At 42.0% G+C, this 11,517-nt stretch overlaps 1 protein-coding gene across 1 annotated transcript; it reads right to left on the bottom strand.

The window, feature by feature from the left end:
* Positions 1-1,712: 1,712 nt before the first annotated feature.
* Positions 1,713-8,882, bottom strand: LOC104159069 (serpin B12-like). Its single transcript, XM_009696881.1, has 7 exons — positions 8,715-8,882; positions 6,969-7,082; positions 6,474-6,605; positions 5,502-5,619; positions 4,111-4,253; positions 2,241-2,411; positions 1,713-2,117 (listed from the first exon to the last, which is right to left on the bottom strand). Exons 1-7 carry the CDS (start codon positions 8,880-8,882, stop codon positions 1,713-1,715), a joined length of 1,251 nt encoding a protein of 416 aa, XP_009695183.1.
* Positions 8,883-11,517: the final 2,635 nt, after the last annotated feature.

Below are 11,517 nucleotides of genomic sequence, written 5' to 3' on the forward strand. Positions count from 1 at the left end.
TCATAAAGCATGTTGCAAACATTAACTTCTTAAACCTTATGCAGAATCCCTCTGAGGAAGATGTTACTTATGTTAAACCAGCAAATTAGCAGTTTTCCTGTCAGTCTGCAGCAAGTTCTATTTTTCTCCCACAGACTAAAAACCTTCCCAGCTTAGTTATGTTTAACTGTGATTTCTGCGATATACACTGCCCTTTACAAAACATTTCTTCATTTCTCAGAGCATGGAGAGAGCCCTGTCTTTCAGATCTGTACCTCAGATCATTAAAATTCATCAGACAGCAGCATGCAAGGAAGAAAACACATTTCTTGGAAGTTTGTGGCTACAGTTTTCCATGTCAGTAACTTCAATGGAGTTCTTTAGACCATTTTCTTCCTATTCTTTGAGACTGAAATCACTTGATTTATGCCCATATAAAAGGCAGCCTTCATGACCATGTAAATAATTAACCATCTTTAGAAATGTGTGTTTTCGTACCCTGTTCCTGCAGACACTGTGCCTACAAAATTGTCTTTGGAGTTATTTGAGAACTTAGGAGGCACTTAGGGGAGGTTTTCCAGAGAGGTGGTGTAGTTTTCATCCTTGGAGCTATTGAAAAGCCATCTGGACATGGTCCTGGGCAACTGGCTGCCCTGCTTGAGCAGGGGAGGTTGGACCAGACGACCTCCAGAGGTTCCTTTTAACCTCAACCATTCTGTGAGCTTTTATTTCATAAAGGAAGGTAGAAAAAGTCCAGTAAAAAGAGGGCCCAAATCCTGCCCTCCTGTATACATAATTACTGTTGTAATCAACTCCCTTTCTAGAGGTGTCCATGAGGGCAGAATCCTGTCCTTTTCCCTGAGTGAGGATTCGTACTGTTATTATCACAAAACCCAACACTACTAACAAAAATGCACACAAAAAGATCCAAGGCTCATGAAAGGAGGACCTGTCACATCTTTCTTCCAATTGGTTATGTGACACTTTAGATACAGGCATATATCTATATTAATAAATGAAGCCAATGCTGCTTCTAGCATAAGCTTTTTATATAATGCAGAACAGCACAAAGGCAGAAACAGTACACATCTCTGGGGAGAAGGTGGTACAGTTATCAGTAAATAGGTACATTGGCTGTAAATAAGTATCTCCTACTTGGCTGTGAACAGTTGCTACAGGAAAGGGAATTATCGAGGTCAGATCTCCACTGTGCAAAGGATTTGCCACAGCTACAGAATGCAGATAAGGAAAAGCATCTCTAAAGCATCTCTCTGCTGACCAGGACCCAGCTGGCCAGGAATCAAAAAATACAGAGGTGGGTTACTCTGTTTTCACTGGCAATTACTGAAAATTATTGCAGACAGTTCTCCTCAGATAGCAGCATACAAACACCACCTCTGCAAGCCCAGGCTGGTGCTGTACTACACTACATGGCTGGGATGGGGAACTGTAAGGAATACAGAAGCATATGTGGGCATCAAGGAAACAAAATGTTATTTACATCCAGTAAAGCTAAGGCAAAATTTATTCCTATTCTGAATTCAGATCAATACTTGCAATTCAAGGAGCCTAGTGGCAGAGCATCTAATTGATGGGTTCTAAGCTAACCTGGTGGCAGTGATTACTTTGAAACACACACTAGTTGTCAAAGGATTAAGAATGCATTGGGGAAAAAATACAATTTCTGATTTTCATCCAGGTGTTTCTCACAATGTTAGAAAATGGCCCTAATTTTAAGGTGAGCAGAGTTTGCCAAAGAAAAGAATTGTATTGGTAGGATTATGTCTAACAAAGAATAAGAAAGGGTGGTCAGCCATAAACACCTCTGTGAGAGGAAGAGACCTTCTCACAATGACAGCTCCTGTACCAGCTGCTGCCACAGTGCCTTCCTCATTGACTTCCACGTACGTCTTATGGACAACATTTGACAGCACCAGAGATTTTGCGAACGACATTGCAGAAAGATCAGCTTTTGATTCACTGAAGATGTCAGTCATCCCCATCTCTTGTAATACCTCATTGAGGTTAAAGGTGCCTTCAAGCTTGAATCGGGGGAGGTATAGCTCCACTGTTGTCTCAAATATATGCTCTGAAGAGGTCCACAGCATTAAATTTTCATAGGTCATTGTGCTTTCAATCTAGAAGATGGGGAAAAAAAAGAGCTTAAAATAGGTAGGCAGCTTTGAAAAGCTCAGATCTTTACCCAGCCATAATTCAGACAACCACCTTTCAGCCATAGTCCATGATATATACCACCTTACCTGCTCCAGCCCACTGGTAAATCCATGAGCCATGTCACCCGGCAGCAGGATGATCATGCTCAGTGACTTCTGAGCATAAGGGAGTTCAAGGACCTGAGCATCCACCTCCTCAATGTAGCCTAATTTAAATACACCTTTCTGATACATCATCTGCACAGGTTTTTTCTCATTCTATTTAAAAGAAAATCATACAGTCACTTAAGTAATACAGTTCTTAGCATTTAAATTTATAATAAGTGTAATATCAGTAGTCAGGCTTGCAGCAGTAATTGTTGTTAGGCTAAATATTTTTCTTTATTTTATTGCATCTACAGTGATGCACAAAGCATCAACTTTCCCATGCTTAAATAAAGGGGATAATTCTTTAGAAAAAAAAAAAAAAAAATCCTGCAACTGATCAGATAGTAAAGTTGCTTAGTAGCTTTACACTTCCAAACAGGCTGACGCTGGTTGGATTTGCAAGTCCTAATTTGAACTGGGATAAAGAAGAAAGAGCACTGCAAGAATCAGGCTGTCATGTATCAGACTGATAGTTTAGATAGGAAGCAGTAAATAGGTTAAGAGCACAGTTATAGCCTTTCTCAGGCATCCTCTTCTAAGTGTTGTTATCTTGCCTTTTTTGTGATGGGGTTGTTTGAAAGCTTTATAAAGGCTCAAGTTTACTTTTACAGTTACCTAACTTCTTAGCTGACTTCTAAAGCAGTGAAAGAAGATTTTTAGTAGAAGATATATTTTCAGCAAAAGTCCTGCTAGTATTGAGTAGCATATGAAGAAAAATCAATATAGCTTCTCCCTATCTCATAGTTTCTCTTACTGCAGCAGTGCACCAAATGTTCTCAGCTATAGAACATTTGACAATCCATATTGAAAGATATTTAAAATCACAAATGTAAGTACCCAATATATAGTTTCTTACCAGTGTCTTAACAATGGAATACAACATGATAACTAGAAATATATGTTTTTCTGACCTTTTCCTTTGATATATGAAGAACACTCAAAAGATACTTTTTCCCATACAAAGCTCTGCAACTTAAGATCAGACCTAAATCTGTTGGGTTTTTTCCTTTTGCTATGTATGAAAACAAAGAGAATATTGACACACCATATAGAAAGAAGACAAAACTGAATTAAATGAAAGTAAATGTTTTTGATTGTCTTTTTTTTGATAATTTCTGTTAGACTTAAAGGGCACACACAACACTTAGAGGAATACACTTGTCAAAAAACTAACTTTGCAACCATATTGGCAATACCCTAGTTAAACAATGAAGGCTTTGGTGATATCCCTAAGGCAGAAAGGGGCTAAAAATTAAAATATATGTAAAATAAAATTTCAAACATTGCAAATACTACGAATAAACCAAAATATCCTATAAGAATTTATCCTTTTTCAAATTGCAACTGTGCTTTTGTAGTTTGTCATTATCTGGCCTAGTTTGTTTGGTCTCTCAAATGCATAGCTAATGCTAAAATGTATTGAGCATATTAACACCAGGATGACTCCTTGGAGCCTATATGAAATGGGATGTTCAAATTTGCTTACATCCATGACAACTATCTGTAATGACTACTATGTTCAAAAGCTCTAATCAGCGCTAACACTTCTGTTCTGCCAGTCACCAAAGCAAAACTCTGAGTTGTTGCAACTTCCGAGTCTTGCACATTTTGTCAGTAAAGATTACGCTTTTCTGTGAAAAACCCTCCTACCACCTCTACTCAATGGGAGAGGCAGGTGAAGTTCCCAGCAAACCCACAGCTTGCTCCCAGGGCAGCTGAGCCCTGGACACTGTGCTTCTATGTTACGCCTGCTGCAATACTCACACTATCTAGGATAAATAATGTTACGATTTACAGAACGCAGATGTACCTGATTCAGTTTAAAATCTCTCTGTACTGTTTTTTGTTCCTCAAACTTGTGTTCCCAGGATGCTTTGAAGTAGATTACATTCACCAGCACCAGCAATGCATGTGTGTCAATCATGCCAGGAGCAAAGAGTTCTTTGATTTTACCTAAAGGAAATTTGGGAATACACAAGGATTTGTTAGTTGTCATTAAGACTCTGGACTGACTCAATTACTTGTCCTTGAACTTAGTTTTAGAGAAACTTAGAAATCCAGTTCTTGGTTTATTCAAAGGACAGTGACAACATAGGCAAATAGTAGATTCCTCTGCACTGTTACCAGCCAGGGAGGACAGGGAGGAGCGGGGGTCACCAAATGAGCCAACTGTCTGTGTCAGTGACCATACATATGTGCCAGGCGACGTTAACCACGGAGAAGGAGGCAGCACTATTAATCACATATTTCAGTTTATATGAGGGCATCTTTCCCTTTGCATCAAGCACAGCATTTAACCAGCTGTGGAGCTTTTGATTTTCTACACAGCGGCTGAAGCAGGAGTTAACAGGTCCACAGGCTTTGTATGAGCACCCAAAGCAACAATGGCTCCTAACTCTGTGCAAAGTGGCTCCTGAACCTTCAGTCCTCTTACTGGGAGCCAGCTGGGGTTAACAGCTCTTTCCCACATCAGTCACAGGCCACCCTGCCAGTATGAGGACAGGTTTGGACAGGCAATGAGCAACGGAGAAATTACAGACACCTTCAAATCTATTTGCATGTCCCCCAGTAAGTTCTGGTTTATGTCCAGCCAGAAGATTTAGAAAATTTTCATCCCGCTGCTACTGCAGCTCTGGCAAAACTAAAAGAAAACAGCATATATCATGTTTAGCCTGATCAGCAAGAGCCAGTGGCCTCTCCTAGCCTGTTAAGGTCAAGAGCTGGCTAATTGTCACTTGTGATAGTAAGTCTCGCTGGTGGTCACATCTCTCGTCTTTAAGGGCATTGCTCTACATATAACCAGGTCCTCAGTCACTCCCCCACCCTCCTTGGCTGTTCCCAGTCTCACCATGAAGCTCACAGCTTCCATCCCCTTCTGTCCTGTATCTGCATTTGTGGCTGTTCATGGAAGCAATTTGGCTGGTCAAGTCTTATAGGTATTATTGCAATTATCATGCCAGCCATAAGGGTGGGAATACAAAAGTATTTTACATCAAACATACCTTTAATTCAGAAAAAATTTAGCTGATAAGTTACTCTAATATTTCAAGAGTGGATGGGAAGACAAACTGTCCTTAAACAACATAAGATTGAACACCGAAAAATGTGAACAAGCCTTTGCTTTTCATATCCTGGAATTTCTTTTGTTGAAGCAGTGTAAGAAGGCAGTGACAGTATGGCTATGGTTTTGCTTTGTTTTACCTTGTGTCTCACTTTCAATCCAAGTGTTAATTTTTATTCTGGTTGCTTCAACAGCACCATGAAAGTCCACTGTTTGCAGCATTGCTCCATACAATTCCTTAGTACACATCAGAAATTGCTGTAAAGCAAAATAAAGATTGTGAAATGGTCAAATCTGTTAAGCACTTATTCCCTTTTAAAGGAAATCAATGGTTCAGAACTATTTTAGAAATGGTGAGGGATCTGTTGACTCCATAAGGCAAAATTTCATTTTGGAAATATCAACTATCTGAAGTTTATTCAGAGAATCTTTGAAGAAGAGATAATGATTCTATTGCACAGGCAACAAAAGTAAGTAAGTAAAAAGAAAGCCAGAAGAAAGAGTCTTCCCATGGAGAACTGCGTACCTGAGGCCAGATAAAAATAAAAAATCAGAGAAGATGCAAGATGTGTTGTTTAATGCTTAAGTATCCAAATCATTCAACAGAACTAATTGACAGAAAAGCAAAGATGTGACTAGCAACTTATCCATACTAAGTAGTCTAGAGACCACTCTGTCATTCAGTAAGAAAGGAGTAAAAAGTTCAGCACAGCAGCCCTACACAAGAAACTGTATACATCTCAGGTGATAAGCGCTCTCCAAGCTTACTGCTGCCCCAGCTGTGCCACTTGCAAGCCCAAAGGTAAGTAGCTTACAGACAACTTGAATAGGCCATTTTTGGCTGTAGTCACACCTCTGGCTGAGTGCAGACATATGCCAAAAGCAAACAGACTCCTGCTTTACTTTTGCTTTATAGCCATTGATATTCCCGGGTGGGTTTTTTTTAAAAACAAAAGAATCGAAAGCTGACACTCCTGTCTCTTTCCCACCAGCCCCAAGGGATACAGCTCCAAGAAGCACATCAAGTGCTCCAAAATACATGCGAGGGGTAAAACAGCAAGGGTCACAGCTACAGGGAAGCTTGAAGTCAGGGCCAACTGTTGGCAACTTACCTGCTGGAGTTCAAATCCTTGTTGTATAAAAAGATTGTTGGCCAGGGTTAAAACATATCTTTCATCAAGGTTTTGTAGTTGTAAAAGCAGTGCCTGGAACACTTTATGGTTAAGGTCCCCATCCTTGTTACACTGGAAATATTACAAATACAACAATTATAATGATTCCTCCATATAGCTTTAGTTGTTAATTTGCATCCTAATTAGATTACACTATAGACCTAACTCCTGCTGTACTGTTTTTTAAATCCAGCCAGTCTAAGCTTTGCAGCCTGATCCTCCTTCAGATGAGATCACTGAAGGCTTTGATAGTGACTTCATGACAGACTTGGCCCTTAATAAAGTAACACCGCGTATCAGGCATGTCGTAGCAAATTAGGCAGACTCTGTGTGTGTGATCTTGACTCCCTCCAGTGGCAGACTCTAATGTTTTATACCTGGAAATCTACCTTGCAGTGAAGAAAAGGCTCCAGTGCTCCCCACCCAAGGACACACCTGTGAGAGGGAAGGCTGTCTCTCCTGGCTTCCTTCTGGCTCCATTTCTGGGGCTGCGCTCTCAAGATCAGATCCAAGGCTCGTTCTTCCTGCTGCTTTCCTGACATGGAGCACCTGCAGTTGAAGATGCTAAATTATGGCAATTGTAACTGGGATAAAAGCTTTTTTCTTATTTAAAAGATTTGCTACGCTGTCCTGGATAAATGGTGTAGATTTGGGAAAGATACTGTCTCAGCTTCAGTCAGGCTGAAATGGCAGACTCGAAATTGTTCATATATTCATGTTCAAATTCACATTTCTATATTAGCAAACCAAGAAGAACTTGCACCTAATCCCTCCAAATGGTACTCTCCACTACCTCAAAATGTTTACATTTGATTTGTATTTTTATTGCTACAGTTACCTTAAATTTCAAAACAGAAAGGTTGCCTTAGGCAAAGAGACAAAAATAGTTTTCTTTGGAAACATCAAAACTGGCTTTTTGCAATCATTCTTGATGTTTGCATCAGCTTAGGCAATATATCAAAATCATAGTACTCTTAATGGAAACCAGTCTTTGTTTCTAATGTGCAAACATCACGCTGAAAAATTTCCAGCAGCTTCTCCATTATAATAATGTTGCCTCATATGTAGACTTAATCTTTTTTTATTGAGGATATTGGATCCCCATTGCTTTCCTAAAATAAGCAAGAGTCTCTGTGTATAGGGTTTATGTGGCAAGGTTATGTTAGCCAAAGGGCTGAAAGGGGGGCCTTTATGCAAAGAGACTAGGGCCTGCCTCCATGTCGAACAGAGCTGGTTCCAGCTGGCTCCAAAATGAGTTGAGCCTGGTTTGCCATGACAGTAATTGATGAGTGATGTCCCTGTCCTTATCTCGACCCACCAGGTTTTTCATCTTATTTTCTCTGCCTGTCCTTGCTGAAAAGGAGGAGTGAGAGAGTGGCTGGGTGGGCACCTGGCAGCCACCAGCCAAGGTCAACCCACACACCCTGGAAATCTCGTGAGGAGGGCATGTCTACCTTGGCCTCAGGTGACACAGCAGTCAGACTGCACACATGGCGGTGTCAGGACATGATGGACTAGTACAGACCCAGCTACTGCCAAGAACCTCTGCCTTAGGATTATTGGTCTTTTACTGCTCATGGGCAAAAACAAGTAAAGAGAAGAAAGATTGTAGGAAGCAGAACTTATACTGTGGGGACTAAAGGTGCATCAATCAGAGGGGTGGCCTTCTTCACCTCCTCCCTGTCTATCTGGGTCCCTGTGAGCTCTGCAGGTCAGACATTTTGACTCTCAAATGTCATAAGTAAGCTAATGCTTCCAGGCACCCAGGTGCAATCACTTCAGGTTTCTGCAACTCTCCTCATTACCCACCCAGATTCACACTTTCAGAATTCTCATAGCAACCATGACAGGAAGCACCTGCCCGTAATTTTGAAACAAAGCCTGAGATTCTGGCAGCAGGCTGGGGGAAAGCCAGTGTGCCCCACTGTGGTGTGTGGCCCCCTCTCATTCAGCTCTTGTGCCATGCTCCTGAGTCTGCACGGGGGCATGGTGTGACTCACACACGCAGATGGCAAGGATCGTAGCGCACCAAGCATGACTGTGAAGGCAGCACCTATGCTTGTATTTGTGCTTGTTTCCTATGAGACCTTCGCACATGTGTCGTGCTAGGATGCCCAACATTTCCATTAAGGGAACACCAAGCAATGTGGAAGCATCTCGGCATGTTTCATTAATACTTACTTTTTCTATCTGAGCAGCAGTGTTGTTTTTTGCACCTAGATGGACTAGGGCCAGGGCAACAGAGATACTCATTGGAGAGAAGATGATGTTTGTCCCCTCTGCATTTCTGTTGAGCTTATGGTAGAGATCAAGGCAAAACTCAGTAACTGGTCTAGAAACGGAGCCCATCATGAAGTGGCTGCTGACTGGGAGCACAAAAGAAAGAAGAAATTTAATGCAGCTTGTTGCCTAACTAGACCACACTGTGAAGCATCTGTCTGCCCTGAGATTGTCCCATAGTTGGTTGCTAAATAATAGAAGTTTTCTAAATTCTCAGAGTCCGAAACAGCCAACCTTGCACACATCTGTCAGTCCATGCTACGCAACAGGAGTAAGGACAGAGCGGGTCTGGAGAAGGGATCCACGTTCACAACATATGTGAATTCCTCAGAAAGGACCATTTTTCTGTCTTATCCCATAGTGTATCTTATTTCAGATCATATTATTGAAATCAGTCAACTGTGGATTAACATTTTCCTCCTCCAGACTGGTTTGATGTATACAGTTATATCAACTCTTTCCTCTTGTAACAACATATGAGTAGTGACAGAAACTTGCTGACAGAAACTACACCTGCATATAACCATGTCTGGTAACCAAAGCTGCAGTATGAGGGTTTCAAACAACAAGCTTATAAAATTAAATCACTATTAATTAAATGTTTTCATATATGAAAAAGGGTCATTAACAGGTATGGAGACTGAACTACATACGAAAACATGAACAGTTTGAAATATACTTTTTCACTCCTCATAAGTTTTCCAGGAGCCACAGATTCAGGCAGGATACACAACTAAAATTTCCAAACAAAGCAATAGTTCAACAGCCTTGAAAAGAAGTCTGTAAGTTCCTGCTCAGTGATATGACAAGATCTGTGTCACTCTTTTCTTTTGTACTAGAAACGTTACAGTCCAATACCTTTCCTGTGGGTCATTTACATTATATTCCATGCTGCTAAGAACAAGTTGGGACCAAGCTCCAGCTTGGTCCTTGCAAGCAGGAGGCAATCTGGAAAAAAAGGGGTTTAGAAACTCCTGTCACTTAGGGGAAGAATTGTAAAGCCATAGTGTGGATACCAGTGGGATCACATGAGTTTTTCTGGAATCGTTATACCCAAAAATCCCTGTATCACTTTTAGTGTCAAACAAATGTTGTTTTGGACAGCACACCAGAAAAATGTGTGAAAAGCAAAACATATACTCCTGCCTGCCTGCAGACACAGAGATGAGTAGCTGTGGCCCGTGTTCCAGAAAGATCATTTAGGGGAAAACACGCAGCCACAGTGTGGAGAGAAGGCCCTCATGTCTCCTGCGGCACAGATCAGGCGGGCTCTATCTTTCAGCCCGTGCTGGGACAAGCATGGGTCGGGTCCCTAGCAAGCTGCTGGAGCTCCTCTCCGTTGAAAAGTCGGGCGAGCGCACAGCCGGGCGGTTGCTCCCTCTGCCCGCAGAAGGCCACGGCACAGCAGGAGCTCTTTCTCGGGCCTGTGCCGCCCGGCTGCTGCAGCCTGCAAGGCCCGGTTATGGGAGGAGCTCCAGCCTGCGTCACCAGAAGGCTAAGGGTGGGGAGAGGCTGCTGCAAAGCTGAACTTCAAGATCTTTCATCAGCAGAGCCCTTTGACGGCCTGTCTTGGTATCCAGCAGCCCCTTTGAGAGGGGTCTAGAGCCTTCTTGGGAATGGGCTGCCTGGTGCTGGGGATTTCTGTCCCCTTCCAGCCAATGCTCTCCTGTCACCCTGCTCTCCTGTCACCCTGCTCTCCCACTGAGGCCTCAGCTCTTCTACCACAGTCACAGTCCCCCCCCTCACAGACAGCCTGCCCTTCACAGGCTGTTCTTTACTCAAAGAGCTACTCAAAATGTCTTCTGTTGTCCTCAAGATGCAGAGTGCATGCTACCTCTCACTCAGCTATGAGTCAGACCCAACCTTTGCAGGAGAAGCTGGGGCTCAGGTACCAGAAGATTTACCAGGGCATTGGAGGTTGATGTGGCTCAGCTCAGATGCATCATTTGTCTGCAGAAACCATCTTAGCCCGCAGCCAGTGCCAGACAATGGGAATGAACTCAGCCCCCAGGAAAACAGACTTAGCCTAAGACAGATTGCTGCACTGGCTTGGAAGGGCTGAAAAGTCAAGTTCATATGAAGGTGCCACGTGTGGCAAATGCAGACATTTCTTGCCTTTTGACTAGCTTGAAAAGCACAGCAATAATCAATGCTTCATCGTGCTTCTGACTGATGCTCTGTGGAAAGAACCTGTGGTGCTGAAAGAAAAAGTTCGTATATGTTTCATACTGAGATGTTTGTTTTACCCTGAAGTCCAGAAGTACTTCACATAAAGACCTAATACAAATGGGCAAAACAGAGGAGAAATACCCAAAAGGTTCTCTGAACAAACAAATTAAAGATGACTTCTATCTCATTAATTCTGAAAACAGCTGTTCAACTCTGGGTTTGTTTGTATGAAACACGTTTTTCATTTTCCTTTTAATAACACAGTCATCTTACCACAAGAAAAAGACATTGCACTAAATAAACATTTCTCTTTTCTTCCACCTTCATTACCTACTATCCAGAACCTTCTGAAAACAAAACTCAGCACTTCTTTAGAGCTGAACTTTGTATTGCTCCACTTCCACACTGCTTGAAAGATCTGAAATGGAGCTGTGAAATCGTTCACGGTGAATGTAGGTCATGAGGCGTATTGTAGGTGTGCCCAAACCTCAGACCGAGTCAAGGAGAAAAAAGGAGTTAATAAACTTCCTCAGCA

The sequence above is a fragment of the Cariama cristata genome, unplaced genomic scaffold (genome assembly GCF_000690535.1).
Source record: "Cariama cristata isolate BGI_N322 unplaced genomic scaffold, ASM69053v1 scaffold9583, whole genome shotgun sequence".
In the NCBI taxonomy this organism is placed as follows: Eukaryota; Metazoa; Chordata; class Aves; order Cariamiformes; family Cariamidae; genus Cariama; species Cariama cristata.

Excerpts from the sequence above, each read along its gene's own strand:
- LOC104159069 (XM_009696881.1), bottom strand. The coding sequence starts at position 8,882 with ATGGGCTCCGTTTCTAGACCAGTTACTGAGTTTTGCCTTGATCTCTAC. Across the intron at positions 5,620-6,473 it reads AAGGATTTGAACTCCAGCAG|CAATTTCTGATGTGTACTAA; the intron begins GTAAGTTGCCAA and ends TTTGCTTTACAG. Across the intron at positions 2,118-2,240 it reads TTACCAGTGGGCTGGAGCAG|ATTGAAAGCACAATGACCTA; the intron begins GTAAGGTGGTAT and ends CCCATCTTCTAG.